The 24316-nt window shown below is 35.4% G+C and overlaps 1 protein-coding gene across 4 annotated transcripts in view; it reads left to right on the top strand.

Annotated features, from left to right (window-relative positions):
• FAM184A (family with sequence similarity 184 member A) overlaps nt 1-23475 on the top strand; it is a 180187-nt gene extending 156712 nt beyond the window's left edge. For 2 of the 4 annotated variants that reach the window (XM_082633921.1, XM_082633920.1), the window contains exons 10-18: nt 1458-1670; nt 3968-4121; nt 7838-7965; nt 9354-9538; nt 9982-10128; nt 16421-16538; nt 18485-18589; nt 21333-21535; nt 23129-23475. In XM_082633921.1, coding sequence (XP_082490047.1) covers nt 1458-1670; nt 3968-4121; nt 7838-7965; nt 9354-9538; nt 9982-10128; nt 16421-16538; nt 18485-18589; nt 21333-21535; nt 23129-23210 — 1335 coding nt within the window. In that variant the 3' untranslated portion in view covers nt 23211-23475. The remainder of the gene's footprint in view (nt 1-1457; nt 1671-3967; nt 4122-7837; nt 7966-9353; nt 9539-9981; nt 10129-16420; nt 16539-18484; nt 18590-21332; nt 21536-23128) is intronic. The other 2 variants (XM_082633923.1, XM_082633922.1) reach the window with 2 other exon arrangements.
• Nucleotides 23476-24316: the final 841 nt, after the last annotated feature.

Genomic DNA, 24316 nt, shown 5'->3' on the forward strand with positions numbered 1-24316 from the left:
AACTAATCCTGGTGTATAACTTTGCTCAAAACCCTTCCAGACAGCTGTTATCCACCCTAAGCTCACTACAGTCTGTGACTGTTTCCAGCCGCTGATCTCTGGCCTCTCCTGTCTTCCAGTTCCTTCTTTCTTTTCTTTCTTATTTTGCATCTCTGGTGATTCTCCACCCTTTCTCTTTCTTTCCCACGTACCTTCCTTGGTGAGACATGTGAGGCAGACTATATCTGCCTTCCATCAATTGAAAGAAAGTCTTTTCTCATTTACAAAAACTCACTTTAAAGTTCTCTCTTTCCATTAGCTTTCCTGGCCACAGAAACAGTTTTACTTGTGTATAAACACAGCATCTTAAGTTATTTAATGGAACACATTTGGCAACTTTTTATCTGGTTCCCCTAAGTTCCCCTTAGCCTCAGACATCTAGAATATGATTGAGTTATCTAGTTTCAAGTTTATAGTTTCCTGTATATGAGAAGAGAAAAAATCAAATAAAAATTTGGTTTCAACAAATGTGTAAATGAACACACACACACACATATACAGATGCATGTATTTTGTGCTTTTAGTCTTTAAAATGGACTTAAATTTAAGTATTTTAAAACACATAGAAGCAATGTGGACGTATTAAGGGTGCGTTGTCTGTTTTCAAAAGGAGAGACAAATCAGTTTTCCGTAGTGAATGAAAAGCACCTGTCATTATTAGAAGGCTGTAACTGGAGGATTGTGAGGGGTTTGTGATTTTTAAAAAGCTTGAAAGTTTGAAATCCTTTGAATTAAATCAAAATTCAAAAATAAAACCCTTTTTTTAACATAAGAATTCTAAATTATAAACTAATAAATCTTTTAAAGAGTAGTTTTTTAATCCTGAAATAATCTTAGCTAGCTTTCATTGAGCACTTACTACGTTGCAGGGGCCATTCTGAGTGAACTGTGTGTAGTAACACTTTCCCCTCTGACACAGCCTGGTGAGGTGTTGACAGTGACAAGTGGCAGAGCTACAATTTTAACTCAGAGCCCACAGTCCTAACTACTCAACTTTGCTGCCTCAAAAATAAGCAGTTTAACTTCTCATACTAGATAGTGTGATTCCGTAAAGTGACCATAACCTAGTAAATACGTTAGCTATCTTTGTTTTTATTTCACATGATGAATTTTTGTTGCAGTGCAGCATAGGTATTTGTTGTATTTTTAAATGTGGGCTGCAGTGTTCTTTAGAGAGTCTACAAGCGTAATACCACTAAAACAGTCTATTTTTAGGATAATTACTGAAAACAGAATAAAAGTGGTAATACCTAAAGATTAGTTATCTATGATATATTATAAAACATGTTAAATGGACATTTTGTTAAGGCAATTATTTTGCTTTTGTTAGTATCTTTGAAATGCTTTTTTCCTTAGACAGGCAATATGTGAAACATGCCTTGTATTTATTCTTCTTTGTGTACCATTCTGTGGCATAGATTTCCTTGCTGAAACACAATCTGGAGATGCAGCTTTCCCAGTCTCAGTCCTCTTTGCAGCAACTGCAAGCCCAGTTTACACAAGAACGACAACGACTTACACAAGAGCTTGAAGAATTAGAGGAACAGCATCAACAAAGACATAAATCTTTACAAGAAGCACATGTCCTTGCATTTCAAACTATGGAAGAAGAAAAGGAAAAGGAACAAAGAGTAAGTTTAAAGTGACATATGTTCAAATGTAATCAACAGCCTAATAATTGTTAGCCTTCTAATTTTAAAGAGTTCATTTTTTGCTCCAAAAAATTATATATTGCTTTATTTGTGTTTTCTAGTCTATGACTTCTTGTAGGGGGTCACAGTAATTAAACACAGACACTAATTATACACTATAGCAGACAAATTTTATTTCTGTTTCCCATGATTTTGCCAAGTTCATGATGAAACTAATACACCGTCTGGCTTGTCATATGTTAGCAGTGATTAAATAAATTTAGTTGTAACCACTGTAATCACTTAATACTATCTTGAACTTACAATAGTCTTTCATCAAATTTTTAATTTTTCTCCTTAAGTCTGGATCTACAAAAGACACATGTACCCAAGGAATTTGTATTTTTTAATCTCACATTTTTGTCCCTCATACTTTTTCTTATGTACAGAATTCACAATGAGTCGAAATGGGAGACATTTTAAAATAGTATAGTTCTCTATATACAGCCCTAACAGCTATATGAAAAGTAGTGATACAAATAAATCACTAAAAAAAGACTTAAACAGATACATTATTTGTTTAATTATATGCCAGAATCGCCCCATATCTATTATTTAGTTCTGTGTTAAAATGTTAGTTTGACATAGCTTTAGTGTGATTAATTTTGGTTTAGTTCACTTCTTTTGTTTGTTTGTTTGTTTTTAGTTTTTTTTTTTAGTTTTTTTTTTTTAGTTCACTTCTTAACACTGTATTTTTCAATTTCTTCTAGGGACCTTATGGATAAAGATAAAGATTTGATAGTGTTACTAACAGTAATTTTCACCATGTATACTTATTACAGATACACATTTTTAATCCTTTATTTGGGTATAGATACTCTTTTAAGAAATGGTATGTAATTTAAAGATTGTTAAAACAAAAAAGTCATATCCTTTTAAAAACAACTCATTTGCCTGTACAATAAGTTGTAGTGTATTGATCTTGTCCAGAAAATCAAGGAAGTTCCTTTGGTTAAAAATTCGACCTGTTCGCATTACTAAATAATCTATTCATTGGATTCCATTTGTGAACTGTGATAACTTGTAAGCTTTCATATCAGTGCTTTAATTTTACACATTCAGTCTTTTCAGAACTGGCAGGGTTTTTTTGTTTGTTTGTTTGTTTGTTTTTTCTTTTTGCGGTATGCGGGCCTCTCACTGTTGTGGCCTCCCCCGTTGCGGAGCACAGGCTCCGGATGCGCAGGCCCAGCGGCCATGGCTCACGGGCCCAGCCGCTCCGCGGCATATGGGATCCTCCCAGACCGGGGCACGAACCCGTATCCCCTGCATCGGCAGGCGGACTCTCAACCACTGCGCCACCAGGGAGGCCCATAGAACTGGCAGTTTTATTGTCTGTCATTAGGTAGCCAAGCTTACCTGAGTCATGTTGTCTATAGGAGAAGTCCTTTATTTTACCTGTATCCAAAGGGACTTACGCTGTACGTTTCAGAAAGAACATAAGTAGTCAAATAATAATTTTTAAAAGCAGCATTTTAGAGTAGTGATTGAAGAAACACAGCCCTAGTTATAATGTGGTATCTTTCTCAGAAACCTTTCATGTTATAGATTATAGTAAGGAAAACCCTTCCTGGCTGAGTGCTACAGTTCACTCTAAACTTGAAGTACCCTGAGCTCTGTGTTTTTTCTCGTGGCCATATATCTTCTCTTCGTCTTGGCCACGTGTAGTCTGTTCTCTCTGGCTAGGCTTTTAAAATTAATCGCATGAAGGGCTTTAGTTCACTTTTCCAGCTACCTCCTCTCAGCTTTTGCTTCTGTTCACAAATGCAGGAGCAAAGAATGACAGAAAATAGCTACAAACATTTTGTTAAGGTTGGAATAGGAAAAGCCCTCGTCTCTCTCTTCCTGATCAGAAGGAGATCTTTTCTGATGTGCCCTCCCCCACCTCTTTCCTAAGTCTAAGTCTGCACACAGAGGAATTATTCATTAATTTTAGGTGGTTTATGTCCCTTAGGAGCTTCAGAAAACAGCTTTATTTGAAAACTGCCTTAGGTAAAGGGTCTGTATCCCAATTCAAACACTGTATATTGACTCAACCTGATTTCATGATGATTATTCTACTGAAGTGAACCTACTAATTTATTTTCCAATGATGATCATCTTATATCTAATTTTCGTGAAAATGAATTTTAAAAACTTGTTTTCCTTGAATAATAACTGAGTTTTAGTAATTTTTCTATTTTGTTTCCATTTCCTTTCCTATATTCTAGCATAATTTGAATACGTTTCTCTTATTCTAGGCTCTTGAAAATCATTTACAACAGAAACATTCTGCAGAGCTTCAATCATTAAAAGATGCACACAGAGAGTCAATGGAGGGCTTCCGGATAGAAATGGAACAGGAACTTCAGACGCTTCGGTTTGAATTAGAAGATGAAGGAAAGGCTATGCTTGGTACTTTGAAAAGATTATAATCCTGTCATATTTATTTTTACATCCTTCTAACTTAAAATTCAGCAAGAAATCACAGTTTTATTCTTAATTTTTGAAACATCAAAATGAATATCTAACTGTTGTTCATATTTTATTTGAAGTTACTGGATGAAGGAGCAAGTATGGCAGAGTAGAATGGATAGAACACAAACAGTAAATTGAGGTCCCCTCAACGTTCTCCATACTCGGGCTGTGTAAGCAACATGCAGTGGTGCTTCCATTTGTCATTAAGGGACTAAATGGAGTCAGAACATTCAGGCTTCCCACTATCCAGTGACTGAAAGGAATAGATAAGGATGGAGCCACATGTCTTTAGACTAGATCATCATATTGGGTTTTTTTTTCCACTTAAGGATTTTGTTTTAATGAGAAAAGTCATGTCTAGGTCTGACTTTTTGTTTGGATATTTTCCAGATTTTTTATTAAATAGGACTTTTATCTTTAAGGTATTAAAATCACTATAGTTTTTATAGGAGATCAATTGAGTTTGGAAGAAATACTGAATATGTATTTAAAGGATTTTTTGTTTTTTAGTGTCATTCAATGACTTTTTATTCCGGTCATCTCATTTTCCTTCTGTTTGTGTTTTTTCCAAATTCTCCTAATGTTTTTGACATCTTTTGTCACACCTCAGTGGCACACTCTTTTCTAAGTAAGAACTGAGAACAAAGAAGACCAAAGTGTTATGAATATTTGGGGCCTCAAAGGGAAAACCAATTGACCCAATTCATCTTCTCTATTATTGCTGGGAGTTCTAGGCCAAGTCGTTATAGCTCTCTCCTCTTCCCGAGGAGAGGTAAAAATGGGCGAAGTGTTGGAACTTGTATCCACTGAAACATGATTTAAATACATTTGTCTTTGTAGTCAAAAAAGTTTTTGTGGTTTCTTAAACTTTTTATTTTGAGATAATTGTAGATGCACATGAGATTATAAGAAATAGCACAGAGAGATCCTCTGAACCTTTTACCCAGTTTCTTTCAATGGTAACATTTTCAAAACTAAAGTGCATGTCACAGCCAGGATGTTGACATTGATACTGTCAAGACACAGAACATTCCCATCACCATGGTATTCCTGCTGCCCGTTTATAGCCACATGTACTTCACTCCCTCCCCTCACCATTAATCTCTTCTCCATTTCTATAATGTTGTCATTTTAAGAATGTTGTAAACGGAATTGTACGATATGTAACCTTTTGAGATTGGCTTTTTTCACTCAGCATAATTCTCTGGAGATTCATGCAGGTTGTTGTATGTGTCAGTAGTTTGCCCCTTTTTATTGCTAAGTAGTACTCCATGGTATTGACCTACCATATTTGTTGTCCTTTACCCACTGAAGGACATCTGTGTGTTTTCAGTTGTGTGCAAGTTTAAGTTTTTATTTCTTTGGGTTAAATGCCCAGGAGTTGAGTTGCTGGGTCATATGATAATTGTATGTTTAGTTTTTTAAGAAACTGCCACTGTTTTCCAGAGTGATTATACCATTTTACATCCCCACCAGCAATGTATGAATGATCCAGTTTCTTCACATCCTCACCAGCATTTGATGTTGTCATTATTTTGTTATTTTAGCCATTCTGGTAGGAGTGTAGTGATATCTCATTGTGAATTTTACTTTGCATTTCCCTAATGGCTAATGGTGTTGAACATTCTTCCATGTGCTCATTTGCCATTTGTGTATCTTCTTTTCCAATTTTATTGTTTCTATTTCTACACACACATCTATGGCTTCAACGGCCATCTGTTGTGCTTGTGACTCCAAATATGTATTTCTAGACCAATCTACTTTCCTTGTGAATTAGATTTATATTTTATACTGCTTATTAGACTGTTAGATATTCTAACTCACACTCTGTTTTAAAATATTAGCTCACCATCTCCCTCAGGTCTAAAATATATTTCCATTCCCATACCTCCCACTTGAATTTATGATATCACTGTTTACTGAGTTGCCAAAACCACGAATCTGGGAGATGCATTCAACCTTTTTTCTTTCGCTTGCACATCATGTTATTTCCTCCTCTTAAATATTCTCTGTATCTGTTTCCTCCTTTCATCCTTTCGCCACCCGTAATTCATGGTCGTATCATTTCTCACCTTCTTTCTGATCTTCCTTCCCACAGTCCATTCTCCAAACTCCAGTTGGGTTTTTTTTTTTTTTTTTCTCGCGGTACGCGGGCCTGTCACTGCTGCAGCCTCTTCCGTCGCGGATCACAGGCTCCGGACGTGCAGGCTCAGTGGCCATGGCCCACGGGCCCAGCCGCTCCGCGGCATGTGGGATCCTCCCAGACCGGGGCACAAACCCATGTCCCCTGCATCGGCAGGTGGACTCCCAACCACTGCGCCACCAGGGAAGCCCCAGTTGGGTTAATTTTTGCAAGACTCAAATCTCACCATGTGATTTCCCCACTTTAAATCCTTCAGTGATTCCTCATATCCTTCCCCAGGTCCTGTCAATTTTTCCACTGAGGCAGCCCTTAACACCAAGGGAAACTGAACTTATGCCCTACATGAGGGTCTCAGGAGGAGCCTAAATTGACTTGCTACAAGCACAGCATTTCTTTGAAGTCTCATGTTTTAGCTTTGAAATGTGTAACTTGTATTTTACTCATATATTCAGTGTTAACATTAAAAACAGTGGCTTTTCCAAAAATCTTCATGTAAAATTCGTGTTTTGGAAGATGGTCATGTGTACTCTAAAAGTCCCTCAGGCACACTGCCACACACATCTTAGTTTGAGGGCCATGAATCTAAACATGGAGTGAAAATCATTTTGTACTGAAACTTTCTGAGGCTGGGCTCCATTTTCTTTCCAATATGACCACTTGCTCTGTGGGTGCCTGCCATACCAAAGTTCTTATAGCTTGTCTGACAGAGCGGGTTTTTTCTGCTTTTGCATATGTTACTCCTTCCTGAATGCTTTTATCTTTCTCCACTTGGAGAACGCCAGCTCAGTCTTTCAGACTGTGTTACCATGACAATTCCTTTGTTGATAGCATCCCCAGTTTCCCTCTCCTAGGAAATCTGGGTTCTTACACCACCCTGCTTTCATTATAACTGAAACACTGTATTTCATTATAATGTTCATCTCTGACATCCCACCTAACTCCTTGATGCCCTTCCCTCTAGCCTGTGCAGGTATAAGAACAGGGTCATATTTTATTCTCCCATAGTATAGTGCCTGGCATTCAGTAAGTGTGGATTATATGAAATAATCTCAAATTCAGATAAAAATAATGACTTCCAAATCCCTAAGAACACTCACCAGATAGTGCTTAACATCTTTGAGGGATATCATGGAAGAAGTCTTATGTGGGTGGGAAGTTGCCTCCTAAATATACGTTATAGTACCGTTCAACTCTAAAATGTGTTATTCTACTAGTGAGTGAGAAGAGTTAAAAATTTCCTCTCCATTAGCACCTTACTTGCAAACTGAAAACATGTATAGAAAACCTTGATCCATTTGAGCAGCTGAAAACTTTCTTATCCTCTTCAAAGCCAGATGACCTCTAAATTTATATTTTATGATAGTATGTAGTATTTTAAGAAGCATAGACAATCCTATGATATTTTAATGGGAATATGTGTCCTAATTTTAAAAAATACTCTAATTTTTATGATTTTTATCTAAAATACTAATATTTAAAAAATACACAATCTTTTTTCCTTGGATTCCAGCTTCTTTACGCTCAGAACTAAACCATCAACATGCAGCTGAAATTGATTTATTACGGCATAATCATCATCAAGAATTGGCAGCCGCTAAAATAGAATTAGAGAGAAGCATAGATATCAGCAGAAGACAGGTAAAGAACATTCTGTTCTGTGATGTCTTCTTAAATAAATGAATAGATTTGAATGTTCACAGTTTTCTGAAAATTATTTTGTAATAACTAGTATTTTCACTAGTAATTATTTACTATCTATATTAAAGAGTTTTATTTTTAAAGGGAGTTAGGTAATTCAACACTAGTATAATGGTCAGTTTATTTTATGACCTTTTAATTGAATATTTTGAATTTTATTTGCATCTTGAGTGAACAATGAAATATAAATAATACAAAGAGTGAAAACAGAATACTATAAAACAGCAGTGTCTGTCCAGTAGAACTTTCCATGATGAGGGACCTCGTCTATATCTGTGCTATCCACTATGATAGTCACAAGCCAAACATGTCTAGTGTGACCAAGGACCTGAATTTTTAATTAATTTTTACTAATTTATTTAATTAATTTCAGTTAATTTAAACAGCCATATCAGATAGCACAGCTATTGAAGTAGCAGGTCCTCAGGAGAAAAAAGATAATTTATGTATTTCCATATCACTAGCACAGCTACTATTCACACTTTTTAAATTTTGCTCATTAGCCAAGTGTACTTTCTTTAATTAGATAGTTTGTGATCCTGAATGTATGTCTGGATGAATGGATTTCTAGTCATAGTACAATGAAGGCTATTCCCTGTTTATTAGTTTATTACTTACGACTTTCACTTTGTCAGGCTTCAAATATGTTAAATGATCAGCTCAAATTTTTCTTCATTACTAGAAAGTTTTAAATGAGCCACGTTATAACCATGGAGGGAACTTATGTTCTCTCCAACTAGGCTGCTGCTGAAATTGACAATGTCTAGGCCTGCAGAATTTGCAGAAAACAGTGACTTGTAGGAAAATGGAAGGGAGCTTATCTGTCTGACAGGATAACTACTAGACCAGAATGAAGCAGACAGAGTCTTCTAAGCAATGGGATGTGTATATATTGGGATGGCCTCCATAGATGCAGGTCCTTTTTAAATTAAAGGACGATGCCACCAGCATTTTACTGCAAGACCATGTAACTTACTGAGTACTTAAGAGCCCTGTATTCTAATATCAGCTCTGCCATTGATTATAGATCATCCTTGGACAAATCATCTCTTGGGTATTGGTTTCTTCATCAGTAAAATGAGGGAGATGTGCTTATATGGTCTTTTGGGTCCCCTGTGGCCCCGAAACTATTTAAGCTGCATCCATATAAACACTTCTTATATATTGATATATGAAAATAGGGGAGGCCTCGAGGTTTCCTTATTTCAGCAGTTTGCTTTTGAAGCAATGTCAGATTTACGTTTGACATTCCAGTATGTCATTTTCTTTCCCTTAAACACAGAATGTAAATATGCAGAAAACTTTTAAGAACTATTTGTATTTTTCAGAGTAAGGAGCACATGTGTAGAATAACAGATCTACAAGATGAAGTAAGGCACAGAGAGCATCACATCTCAGACTTGGATAAAGAAGTACAGCACCTTCATGAAAATATAAATGCCCTAACCAAAGAACTGGAATTTAAGGGAAAAGAAATTCTCAGAATAAGGAGTGAATCCAACCAACAGATGAGGTATGCCTTCAGTCACCACAGAAGGAATTTGCAGTGTTACCTGAAAGACTATTGCAATGGTATTTAGCAATACATGCCTATTTTTATGACTAGATAGCCTTCTAGTAAGATATTGAGGACTACTTTTTACTTTATTTGTTGACTATGTTATAATTTGGATGTAGAAGAAATGTTTATATTTTGAAACATGTACATACATTCACTAACTTTGGAAATTGTATGTAATTAACTAAAATCTTTTAAAAATGTTATTTTAAAAAGCATTAAAGGAGACAACTTTAACAAGCTAGAAGATTAGAGCAAAGTAAGTACTTTACTTTAGGCTGTTTCCACTGATTTTCTGTATATTATACCTAAAACCATTTCAAGTCTGTTAGAATATAGAAAGTTTTGAAAGCTCGACTTCAGAATAACGTTTTCTTAACTAAAAATAAATTAAACAGGTTGCATGAACAAGATTTAAACAAGAGACTTGAAAAAGAGCTGGATGTCATGACAGCAGACCACCTCAGAGAGAAAAATATCATGCGGGCAGATTTTAATAAGACTAACGAGCTACTCAAGGAAATAAATGCAGCTTTACAAGTGTCGTAAGTCGCATTATATTAAAGAAAATTCATGTGTGGAGAATAAACTGAGGAGCACTGTGTCTAACCTCAGATTAGCTAGTCTTTTGAATCTAATTAAATGATACTTCAAAAAGAAAACTTAAGCGCTGTATTTACAGATGGTAACTGCAATATGATATATTCTTTAATTACAAGAAGGCAGTTGAACAATTATGTTTTATCAGCTGCTACTGCTATGGTTCTACTAGGACAATATTTGTCCAAAGACTGTCCCTCAGGATCATGAACTATCATGCCATGGTGAAAACTCAAAAGATACCCATTCTATAGTGTTAAGCAAAAAGAGCATATTGTGACCAATGGGGTTATTATGACCCTATATATACACTAATAATACATATTTTACAAAAGTATCAAAAGATCTTAAAGAAACAAATACAAATTTTAATGGTAGTGATTCCATCTGTGGACTGGATTAGGAGGTACTGGAGACGGAGAAGAGCAAACACTCCCTCTTTATTTTACATACTCTACTTACACGTTTGAGTTCCTACAACAAGCATTGGATTGTGTTATGATTTTAAAAATCAATAAATGTAAAACATCACAAAGTTAGTACTCATATATAGTACCTCCAATATCATTAAAAGCCAAAGTTGTAATTATTGCTTTATGTTTTAAAAAATATTTAATAGCCCCTCTCTTTCCTACACACTTACTTATAAACTTCTATAGCTAATGCACCTGGCATTCACTCCATCTCTGTGGCCTAAACTGTGGTCCAGTTTAAGTTATCTCAGAAATAATTTACTCTAAGCTGCTGCAATGGTTTATTCACTTTCAGTCTCTCCTCTTCCAATCAATTAAAAAGCCTTCATAAAAAAATATACATATCTCCATATACTTCAATAAAGTCAAAATAGTGACTTAATCCCATTACCCTCAGTGTCAAAGTCAAACTTAAACTCTTAGCTCCAGCGTGCCATCTCCTGCCTCATCCCACAGCCACCCGTATTCCCTGTCTGCTACCTTTGTGTCAGCCACACTGACCCTCACAGTTTCCTTCTAGGAGTCTCCTGTGTTATCCTCTACAGTCTAGAATAACCTTCTATGTCATTCCTACCTATTGCCTTCCTCCAATCTAAAAATCATCTCGCATTTCATCCATTTAACCAGCTAAGCCTCACAGTAAGTCTTGTTAAATTTGTACCACATATGCCCACATTCACTTCAGCTGAAACAGAAAACAGACCCTCCCAGTCACTGGCATTTACTTCAGAGGCCTCTGAGGTGAGGTGTTCTTTCTAATGGACACATACAGAATTTTCACATCAGTAGGCACTCAATGAATATTTCACAAATAAAATCTTTGAGGATTCCCTATAATATTTACCACTTCATAAAGTTACCCTTGAAATGGTAAAGAGACTCATGAGGTCATTTCCCCAGTCACAGTGATTCTGGGTGTTTACAGTTATTGGGGGTAATTTTTAAATCTGTGAGCTGCAGTAAGAGCTTGCACACCTGCTGTGTCGAAAAGCTCATAATCTCAGGCATTTTGAAGAGATGAGTTACAATGAACCCCAGTGACCACAGTGTTGTTTATCATGCAGAGGCTAAAATCCTGATATCCCCCTCTTCATACTCTGAGAAAACATGCTCACAGAAAGAATAACCTCTGTCCGTCTGTGTGTCCGGTCTCCTTAGAAATGTTACGTTACAAAGAGTAAGGGTTATATCTTTGTTTTAACTTTATTCCATTTTTTATGGTTTTGCGCATTATGAACTTTCAGTAGATAGAAAATAATTTAGTATTTTAATATTCATTTTTAATCAAAGGATTAGTGTTACTCATAAGTCAAATATTTTATGTTTTTCTAGATCTACCATTTGTTTTCTACTTCAACTAGGTCTATGCTAACCGATCATATTTCTTTCTTCACCTGCTGTCATTATGTAATTAACCTCTAGTTTTAGGTATCTACTCATTTAGTTAAAAACAAACACATATACAACTGTATTTAGGCTAGCAATGTCTAGTAGATTTTTCTGTAATGACAAAAATGTGCTGTATCTGCTCTGTCCGGTATAGTAGCTGCTAGCCACAAAGGCTGTTGAGCACTTGAACAGTGGCTGGTGCAACCAAGGAACTGAATTTTTAACTTCATTTAATTTTAATTAATTTAAATGTAAATAGCCACATATGGGCTAGTGGCCTCCATATTGAAAAGCACAGTTTTAGACAGGTGGATATTTCTGGCGCATATCCTCAAATGCAGCCTGCTGGGATCTGCTGAATGGTTTGGATTTAAACAGATGGCAAGCAGGGAGGGTCCATTCCAGTTTAAGGAACTGGGGAGAACAACTTTTGAACTATTCTCAGCCTGTTTCAGAGAACTAAGGGTACCCTACTAAGTTCCTAATCAACTGCTTGCTGACTTTAAAACTTCAAAATCGGCAAAGCCCTGTGGGTTCTTGGCGGTGGGTATGGTGGAGGCACTGGAGGAGCACGGGTCAGCCTGCACTTGAAGGCTGCAGCGGAGGGGCCTCTGGAGCAGCTGGCCATTTCTTCTGTCCCTGCCCCAAACCTTGTTGGACTCCAGGGAAATGAAATGGGGACAAAAGTTTAAAGGAGGGACTGTACCCTCTAAACGTCGTTGAAATGGTGGTAAGAGTTCTGTGTCTCTTACGGAATTATTACTAGAAATCCTCTTCTCTAGTGCTGGGTATTAAAGTCTACTTAGGTTTTCAGATATGCTATAGAAATTGTTTTATTTTCTTGAGTGGTATAGTATCTTAGTAAAAACACTGTATCTAAGAAATATGTCATGGTTTTTGTTTTAGAAACAAATGAGAATGGGCTGTTCTAAAGGACTTTGTTTAAGCTAAATTGTAAATATACACAGAACTTGGAGTCATGGCAGGTCTTTATTATGCAAAAAAGGTAGTTTGGTTCAGAGATTATTATTGTTTAGGGTTATTTTACCTTAACTTCTCACTATACTGAAGCCAAAAGGTAATTTCTTCTTGGGGGAAACATTTGAGTTTCTGTACTTGGACTTTAAGTAGGTCAGTAATACCTGATTAAAAAGAAGCTCTCCACCACACCAGAATTACTTATTCCTTAAAAGTTGTTTGAGTTTTTTTAATCTATAATACCCTAATAGTTTTTTGTTGTTGTTATTTGATTTTTAAGTTGCCATACAGCTTATTTTCATAATCTTGTGAGGTACGGATGAAGTCGTTCTATTGTCACAAGTCTGAATCTGTGCCTGTAATTTATGGGAAAGAGAAGTTTGACATTAAGCTGCTTGAATTACTATATTTCCTTTCCTTAAGGCTGTAGGAGACAGTATAATAGAGTTCTTTCATCTTATACAATTAAAATTCTAAAATAGATATGGCTATTTTAGAATTTAGTCATATTTTAGAAATTAGTCATTAGTGACTAATAATACTGTTGTTTGGCTCTAAAATCTCAACCTACTGATTTTTTTTGGGTTAATTATTTATTTTAAAAGTGTGGAAGGACTATCAACTGGGAAACTTTTTTATACAGCTTTTTATGCATTCATATTTTTGGTTTGTGTTATCCATGAACCATAGACACTGACCTATATATTCTCAGAGCCAAAAAAAAAAAAAAAAAAAATCAGGGTGTGCGTGCCTGGGGAGAATCCAGCAGTGACCCTAATTAGTAATTTTATATGTTCTACTTCTGTCTGTTCTCTCTTTGTATTACTTCTAATGGGAATCTGTATTTTGAGTAAAAGTCTGTGTGTACTTGTGTGGTTCCCTCAAGGCAGTGTTTCCCAGGCTTTAATCCTTCCTATATAGCCTTTGGGGATTTGGTCATTTCTGGCTACCTATGATACTACTTTCTTAATATTTTTAATTGACTTGTTTTAACTTCATCAACTTTTCCTGTTAATTTTTTAACTCTGCAGTAAAACCATTATCACTACTGAAACATTTCATCCATTTTTCTAAATAGAAGTTAAGCCATAACTATATAAATGTGACGTCTGTGAACATACAACAGTGTTCTTAGGTCCTGGCTAGCACTGAGGCTTGAGGCCTGCTTGAGTGCTGTGAAACAGCGTAATAAGCATATATGCTATGAAGACCCGTCAAGATACACAGAACCAAACAGACTTTCTCCTCGTGGTCAGAAAGATTAAAGGAGAACAAACTAAACTGTCTCCTGTATCACTAGTCGTTCACACCTAGTCTTTGGGAAGCAGCTGGCTTAGAGAGTTGCGTGGGGCAACTGAAAGGGAAAATGTTGACTGCCCGGTGTTGGCGTGAATGGGCATCAGAAGAGGACGAAGTGTGCTTCCCCCATCAGGATTTTGAAAGACTAATAATTCTTGGAATATGTTTGCAGGTTAAATCTACATCATATTACTTGTTCTCTCCTTTAATGCTTTCCCATTTGTGTTTATATGGATGTTTCTTCAGTTTAATCAATTTTTTTTCCCCTTTACTATCCAGGTATCTTTAAAAAAAATTTTTGGTGTTGTAAAGGTATTTTGTGGAGAAGATTAACTGATAATAATTTTGTGGGTAAAGAATGTTGAAACTAAACAAAAACATACACTGGAATTTAAGTTCAGAGACCTTTATTATGCAAAAAAGGTGGTTCAGGGATAGTAACTGACTATTTTAGACTCACTTTACCTTAACTTCTCATTGTACTGGAACAAAAAGACATAATACTTATTGTTTGTTTTTTTTTTAACTTTACAAATGAAGTACATGTATTTATTTACACCCCAAGAAGATGCTTTCTGAATTTTCCATACTTAAAAAGCAACATTCAGAATTATTCTAAGACATAATAGTTTTAAATAAGGCTTTAAATTGAGTTTTTTAGTGACCATTTACTACCAAGTATTTTTGTTCAGCTGCAGGAAACAGTTCAAAAATCTTGTACCTTGTTTTTACTGATAAAGTACTCCAGTGACATCTTGTGGCTACTCTGGTATGAAACGCAAATGCCTTTTTCCACATTTCTCAAGCTTTTCAAAACCGTTGCCCATAAAATATAAACCTTTGCCCATATAATGCCACATCATGATAAAATGCAAGGTTACTTTATATGAGCTCAGTGAATTGTCACAGAAGAACAAAAGTGAAGATAGTGAAACTAGCCTCACACTGAACTGACGAAGTCCCAAATGATCCTGAGACAGTCACTCCCTAACCCCACACTTCCTCTCCCTCATACCTCCCTACTTCCCAGATTAGAACTTCAGCCATGGGGCTGGGTAGGGAGCCAAAAATGTTATCTCCAAGTCTTTGGGTTGAGCTGAGTTAGTGGAATTTACTAAAAGTACTAAAATGCACAGATTCTGGTACCCCTGTGGAACTGGAGGGTGGGAGTGGATCACTGATACCTAGAATAGATCATCTAGAAGTTATTCAATATGTGTTGACTGAATAAATTTTTCTGTGAATCTTCACTAACCATAATTTTGTTGAGCTTAGTTTATTCTTCATATTTTGAAAACAAGTTTTAAAATTGTTCCAATTACTTGAATTTTCTAAACTTAAGAGTGCTTTTTTCAAACTACACTAGCAGTTTCCATTTGCATCCTCTTCATTCTGCCCTGTGCTATATTCTTAGACTCTGCAGGGTCCATGGCACCTCTGCTCATAAAAGATGGCCTCTATTCTAGAGTCTTCAGTGGCATTTAGTTCTATTACCTTCTCATTTCGTTCAGGGCAGAACAGGCCTAGAAGGAAATACGATTCTTCTTTTATCCGATGAACTGGGGGTTTTTTTCCAGTTTATGTTAACTGATATGCAGAATTTGTAAACTGCATTTCCCATAAACCAGGAAAGAATGATGTCATATGTGTGTGTCCTTTGTACCCCTTTCCTCTGTATCTTCTGTCCTTTTTATATATGTTAACAAACTTTGTCATCACACAATATCGTATATGTGGTAAGTTCTCCTAATAGTAAGCCTACATTTCCAGCATCAAGCCTGCATTGCTAGGTTAGTATTATTCAGTATATTATTTCTTCTACAGAGCATACCTCAACTCATTCCCATATACACTTAAATGACTTAAAAATGAGTGAATTCTTCCAAAAGTAATCTGCAAAGCCTTTAATAACATCATCTACACTTGGAGAGCCTTTCATAACACTACCTCTTGAGGCAATCATGTCATTATGCTTACAAGTTTTAAAGGAAAAAGTTTGATTTTAAATTTTGGTGTGTTCAACTGAACCAATTTGAAAAATATAGGCATTGCAAAAGAATGTCTGCATCATATCAATGAAAGGTTTTCTTGTTTTTAGACTAGAAGAGATGGAAGAAAAATATCTAATGAGAGAATCAAAACCTGAAGATTTACAGATGATTGGAGAATTAAAAGCCATGCTTACAGAAAGAGATCAGGTTATAAAGAAACTAATGGTAAGTTGTTTTGGTTTGGGGGGTAGGGGGTTGTGGTGTAACCATGTTAGTAATCTGTAGACTGTTGATTGGGAAAACATGAGAAAATATTTTTAAGTAATGCTAAACAAAAGTTGAAAGTACAAAATATATGTATTGTGATTGAACGTTTATTAAAATATTTATGAATGAGGATAAGAAATACAAAGTAATTTTAAATTTGGTATTATGGTAAGGAGATTGTGTCTTTTTTCAGTAATTTTTAAAAAGAAATACTTTTTAATACATATTGAATGTTTAATAATATGTTATTGCCAGTGTACAGTTAATATTACTATTGAAGTGTGTGTGTGTGTATTGTACATGTAGAATTAGAATTGGATGGGAAAGAACGGTCAACACATACACACACAAGTCTGCATTGCACACTTCCAGTTAGTCCTGTTAACTTCCTAAAGTGTGTCCCACTAAAACCTGATCCAAAGACATACTTCATGGAAAAAGGATTCTATTTTCTTAGGGTTCTAGCCTAAGAAAAGCTACAGGCTGTCTTGAGAGTCTCAGTGCACACTGAGATGTTAGCGGCTCTGAGAAGTCCATCAAGGAAGAAAATACAGATTTAACAATAAATACACTGCCTTCATTAAAGTCATTATTCCTCAAGAATAAAAATAACAGATGTTTTAAAATTCATAAAACATTTCAGAGTCTTCTAAAATTATATGACCTGATCAATAATTAAAATATTGCTTTTTACTGCCACTAACAAATAAAAATAAGAGTAAAACTAGAAATAGAATGCTAATCATTCTGTTTACTCATTGATCTCTTCATGAAAACTTTGGACATTAGCATGCAAAGAGAGCCTAAGAGTATTTATTTCTGAAGTCCTTTTTCCTTAACATATTTCTCTTAGCATTTAGGAATGCCATCCTGTTGTATGGGACTAGAAGTTCCTGCCAAAAATCAACAGGTAGTTGATTGGGGTTCATAGATGGAGCCCAGGAGCAGGCATTGGAAAGACAGAATATGTGCTACTTCATCCCAATAAGCACCCAATTTTCCAGGCTTTGTGAACATGAGCACAGGCATCATAGCTTGCTCTGTCTCTATCTGACAACAGTAGATTCATGAAAAATTACCTTATATTCTACATATGAAATTAGCAAATGTATTACTATGTTTCATCTGTGCTAGAAATAGCTGTTGATTTTCCAATTCTAGCCAGGGAATGGTCTACACTCTTTTCACTACACCCTAAGTCTGTGGACTGTGAGGCACATGGGCTGAGATTAATGATGGTCAGTGGTAACTAGGAGGGGGTTGAAAATCTAGTTCTCCTAGAGCACACAACCCTGCCTTTCACACACACAGTGATCCATTCACTTATGTGTTTACTTCCTACAGTCTGGTTGTTCAATTAGCACCTGTTGGTGAAGCCAAAGGCAAAGGGTTTATCTCTGCATGGGCCATTCACTTTTTCTCTGTTCTGTGGTTACCATTGCTGTAATACTTTGATGTCTCACAGAGGAGATTAGGCAAGATCAAATACTTTTTCCAGTACTCAAGAATAATGATATACCATAGTGCCCTCTTCATGTCTGGAAACAACTCAGCCATGCACAGAGCAGCTCCATGAATGCAGGTTAAGCCTGCTCAAAATGCACAGTCAGCCCTCTGGAAAAGAGATGGGCCGAATAAAACATTTAGCTTTAGCCTTGGAGGGAAAAGGTATGAAAGGGTAGAGAAGAATCCCGGAGCACAGGGTTTGAAATGTGTTGAAAACTCACCCACCAGCAGACTTTAAGATTTCTAAGATTTCTAGACCTGACAGTCAGGTCTAGAAATCTTTGAATAAGGTATATAAATTTTCATTCGGGTTTTATATTAAATTTTGAATGAAATGGCATTTACACAATTAAGTTTTTAAATATTCAACAGAAAATGTTTGTAATTCTTTTGCATAGGAGGATAATAAATTTTATCAGCTGGAATTAGTCAATCGAGAAACTAACTTCAACAAAGTGTTTAACTCAAGTCCTACTGTTGGTGTTATTAATCCACTGACTAAGGTATGTGCTGTAAACATTGTAAAATAGGAGTATGGTTTAAAACTTGATGAAAATTTTTATAAAATATGTAGAGCAGCAGAAGATAAAGCTTCCAAAAAATGTTTTCTTAAGTTTAATAATCTAGGACTAAAATCTATGAATTCTTTATATACTCATTTTCAAATGAGATGCTAATAATATTCATTTATTTGTTGAGAATTCATATTCCTTAAAATAGTATTTTATTAATATTATAAAACTTGTTTATACCATTTTGTTTTTTTATATCTCTTAAAAAAAAGAAAACTCACTTATCCTCAGGATAACTTCTTGTCATTTCCTTAGTGTTCACTGTCCTCTATGGGGTCTTGAAAAGTACTCCAAGCCCTGTATACCCAACAGCTCTCCCTGACTTAAGGCCTGCCATCTTAATGGGCCTTGGGTTGGACATGTATTTTGTTGCCCACTAATCTTCAGAGGAGGGCCTTACTTCTCACAGTCTTAATCACCTTTCTTGACAATTAAAATTGAACATGACCTATTCTTACATTTTGTTGCTGTCTTAGGACAGATAGAAGAGCCTTGCAGATAAATGAAATGGACATGGCTAAGTCTTATACATCTTTGTACCCGAGCTTCCTATGACTCCCATCATAGTGCTATAGGTATAGTGGGTACTCAGTAAATATTTGTTCAGTTGCAAAATTTCATCATGTTTTCTATAAGCTACTACAAATTATTCTAGTGAATAAAGCAAGTAATAAAGAATAAATAATTGGGCCTCCCTGGTGGCGCAGTGGTTGAGAGTCCGCCTGCCGATGCAGGGGATACGGGTTCGTGCCCCAGTCTGGGAGGATCCCATATGCCACGGAGCGGCTGGGCCCGTGAGCCATGGCCGCTGGGCCTGCGCATCCGGAGCCTGTGCTCCGCAACGGGAGAGGCCACAACAGTGAGAGGCCCGCATACCGCAAAAAAAAAAAAAAAAAAAAAAAAAAAAAAAAAAAAAAAGAATAAATAATTATGTATATGGGCTTTATAGGGATTACATATCTTTTAGCAGAAATCAGTAGTAGAAATAAAAATGCCCATGCTAAAGCTATGTTTTGGATTCAGATTTAATTAATTTGCACATCATATCTAATTTCTCTTAGGCCCTTAGCCAGAAAAATTTCTGCTTTCAAAGCTCACAAAACTTCTCTATTAAGAAGATGGAATCTATCCTTTCTTCACAACTTAAAGTGCTCCAAACTTTAAACTTAAATGTTTATTAAAACAGAATGACTTGAATGATTTGCAAAATGGAATGACTAAAGTCAGGAAACCTATAGCTGTATCTCCGGAGTCCAAAACAGTGCCTGGCACATAAAGGCCTCTCAAAAAAATAATTGGTGAATGAATGAATATAGTTAGTTTCAGTTTTTAAATGCATTATTTAGGGTGAAATAAGCTTTTAATTAAAAAGCTAGGTTATGAGACTTGTTGAAACAAGATTAGAAATATTTCCTTTTTACCTATTTTATTGGAATTACATTTTTAGCCACAAAACCATTACTGTAGAAGTTTACCAATGATACTTTTGATTTCTTAAAATAGAAACCTTAAGTAGGTTTAATTATGCCCTCTCATGACTAGAACAAGAAAATGCTAAAGATACATCTTTGTAAATTCTGACTCCTAATAGGGACTCAATTTTCACAAATAATTCTGAAGAAGATATTGTTCTTCCTTTGTTTTTGCAGTTATGCTAAAATAGGCTTCTTTTCAGAGACTTTGTGATTCACAGAAAATGACAAAGGACAATGTCTAGATAGTTGAGATCATTATAAGTAAAGGAAAAGGACCATCTTGTCTATTAATTGCATTTTTTTTCAAACTCTGGAATCATTTTGCAAAAATTATTTCATAAATTAGCACACATTTATGTTAATTTTTATTACATAAAGCAAGATGATGTTCATTGAATCTACAGATGAATAGAGACTAAAGTTAATGATTTGAAAGCTGATAGATTTTAATAATCTGAAATTGTATTGCTCTTTTCATCCATCAATTTTAAAGACCAATTAAAAGATAAACATTGATCGGTTTTGTTTTATAACCTTTAAATTTTTTTCAAAGATTGTGAGCTAATGGTAATACTACCAGTTAATTGGTAATTGAGACTTAAGTATACAGATTTCATCTTCCCTCTTCAGAGAGATGGTGCAGTGAATTTAAAACCAAATTATTTCTCTAGGTCAGCTCTAAGTCTTAGGTAGAAATGTGAGACTTGATTCAAACTACTTTGCCAAGCATTTTCTCATTCCTTTTATTTTCCAGGCAAGAACTGCCTCCCTTTGACAGATGGCTAAAGTTCACAGACCTCTCTTTTAAAATTGTTAACTTTTCACCTTCTCCTAATTTTAGCCCAAACCCATTTGACCTCATGGTATCCGTGAGATGTACTGTTTCCCCCTTTCCCTTTTCCTCCCAGTATTCTTTATCCCTTGGCCTTCTTTCCACCCCCTCCTCTCCTCCCCATGAACCACATTCCTAAACATTTCTTCCTCATTCTTTCTGTCCTAGCAGCATGTCTGTCTGTGAGGATTCCATGTAGATAAAGAGCACCTCCAAAGATCCCCAGACCACACTTTGGGTAACACTGGTTCATCTTAACATCCAGCTTCCAAAATTTTCCCATGCCAAATTTGTATCTTCTATTGTTCCTATTTTCTCATTCGTCCTTATGCAGGGACTGTCCTCACATGTATTATTTTTAATACAGCAAAAGAAGAAGAACAATAAATCACCAACAAACAGGTTTGTGAGTGTTCCCAATCTAAGTGCTCTGGAATCTGGTGGAGTGGGCAATGGACATCCTAACCGCCTGGATCCCATTCCTAATTCTCCAGTCCACGATATTGAGTTCAACAGCAGCAAACCACTTCCACAGCCAGTGCCACCCAAAGAGCCCAAGACATTTTTGAGGTGAGCCCCGTCTCACCAGTGATTTCTTTTCTTTTTTAACTTGAGAAATTTACTTTCTTACATTGCAGAAATCTACTACTTTAAGAACAGCCTAGGAAAAGAAATTTTACTGTGAAATATTTTCAAAATATATTCACTACCTCTCTAGAGAACTCCTTTTTAACTCTGTTAAAGAGATTTTTTCTATTTTCTTGTCAATTTTCTAAATGCTTCAAGAGGTACTAATGTAATTCATATGCTTAGAATTTTAATATTTATGGACTGGTGCTTCATTTTTAGAATTATCACCAGTTTTTCATTAATAATCCATCCCCCTTATTACAGAAATTCAAGATTTTTTTTATTTATTAAGTGGCTTTTGTTTCTTATCTGTTTATTTTTCTCTTGCTTATTTATAAATATATATGCACTTATTGCCAAAATAAAAAATATATAAGCTCTGGGAACTTAATGATAGAAGTAGGAAATTTAGAAAAAAAAAATTTGTAATTATTATTCCAGTTTTATCTCAGAGTCCTTGAATAAATGTATTAACAAGTAAAATTTGAATGAAATCCAATTGTTTATCCATTAAATAATTAGTCAGAAAGTGCTGTCATTTTGTGCTTACCTTACTATTACTGATCTTGTGCTATTTTAAAATTTATTTTTTGATTTATTCTTACTAAGTCTCAGTGTCACTAGTAATAATCATACAGGTTGACTACTTTTTTTTTCTAGGCTAAGTGATTAATGACTAGTTAATGACATTATTTTAAATAGAAAAAAATAGCAAGAATGAAAAATAGTCAAATACACCTTTGAATGTGTCTCCTGCTAAATACTTTGTGTTGCTTATTTTCCCTTGTGCATGGGTATGTTCAGGTATCAGTAAGATGCATGTGCATGGGCTCAAGGAACATGACTACTGGAGTTTCCATTACACATTGTTGCGTGCCTTGTAATTTCCCCCAAAGACGGTAGGGATTCTTTTATTTTCTTAACTAGCCCAAAGAATCTTTAGTTAGAGTTAAGATAAGTATAAATTATATAACTTTGAAGATGGAGGGGAAATGGGCATTTTAATGTACTCCTTTCCCCTAGAGTATCTGCTTATGGAATTATGAAAGTTTAATATAAACATACATATATAAAAAATATTATACAATGGTTTAATTACTTAATTTAGTTATAGTTAAGGACACATCTGTAAGAAATGCTTGTGTCAGATTCTAAAAGTTTTTTTTAATTAACTAAAAGAGAAAAGGTGCTGGACAAGAAGAATGTTACCTGGTTCTCTCTTATTTCCTACAGTTCCTCCTGAACTTTTTTATTCCAAGAAGGTCACCTGACTTTACTCAACTGTTTGATTTTTTTGTTTCTTGTAATTGTTGTAATGTGGCTCCTCCTTCACGGACTTCATCTGAGCTGCTGCTGCACTCTCATGGAGTGGAGAACACAGTCCAGTGTAGAGGAAGTAGCAGATCTTTAAAATGCATCTCCTAACGTAGGGAACCAGTTGTGGTCATCTGCACTGATGTTTTATGTGCTTTTCCCTTCATTTTGCAAAACAGCTTAATGCTGGGTTACATGTCTCTCTTTTTATGAATTCAGTCCTCCTCAGAGTGAAGCTTCCCCGGTGGCTTCTCCAGATCCCCAGCGCCAGGAGTGGTTTGCCCGGTACTTCACATTCTGAAAGAATTGCTTTGGCACAGTTCTAGGCGGACTGTTACTAAAAGCATGACCTTATGCAGATCGTTATGTGAACAGGGTTTCCTGTGTCAGACACGGTGAAAGTATTTGTCTCTCCAATTGAAAATGCCCTGTATTTCCTGTGATATTTATTGGAATCACTCTATAAGGTACTGTATTATGTGTGTAATTATAACAGTTATTTTTATTTGAGATGGGAGAGTCTTTAATCTTTGTAATTACTGCATAATAAATTTTGTTAGAACAAACAGTGTTTCTTTTTTGCTAGTAAGTTTGTTTTAACTTTTAAATACTTTTTAATTCCAGGTAAGACTTGCCAGAAAAAGTTTTACTACAAAATAATCATAAAATATCAAATTACTTCAATAACAAAATCAGGATCGGGAAATATAACCTGTTAATTTGTTTCATTTCCGTGTATAACTGTAACTGTTCTCTAAGTTTACAAGGCTAGAATGAAAACACGTGGAAATTATGGACTTTCAAGTATATAAAATACTGCCAACTTATATTGTTTTTTAAAATTATTCTGATAGTTGAGGACCTAGGATTTCTAGTACAGCATCTATGCTCAGTGTTACGAAGCCAGCTTGTTAGTTTTCTAAATAGGCAATTTGGTACTGACACATGAACATGGACCCAACTAACCACTATCACGTGTTAATGAGACCTTTTCTTCCTTTAAGTTTTCAGTCCACCTTGGCAGGCTACTGTACTGTATCCTGTGGCCTGAAAGAGTGCATCCATTTCTAAGAGTGCCAGATATAGTTGACTCAGTAATTATAGTTGACTCAGTAATGTAGATTTTAGAAGAACCTGGATGAACATGATCTATGAATGATTATAATAATGTTAAAGACCAACTTTTTAAATGATTGTTATGTGTCAGGCACTGTGCTGAGGGGCCAGTAGAAAGATTATCTCATTTAATCCTCACAAAATCTTCAAGGAATAAACCACTGCATATGAGTGTGCATGGCTGGTAGTGTGTTCTTTAAATTATCCTGAGAAAAAGTTCTTATAAAATGCTTGCTTTGAATTTTTTCTTCAACTAAGAGATTGAATTTTCCAACAAAAAATGGTTAATGC

This window comes from Mesoplodon mirus (assembly GCF_964341445.2).
Source record: "Mesoplodon mirus genome assembly, chromosome: 10".
NCBI classification, from domain to species: domain Eukaryota; kingdom Metazoa; phylum Chordata; class Mammalia; order Artiodactyla; family Ziphiidae; genus Mesoplodon; species Mesoplodon mirus.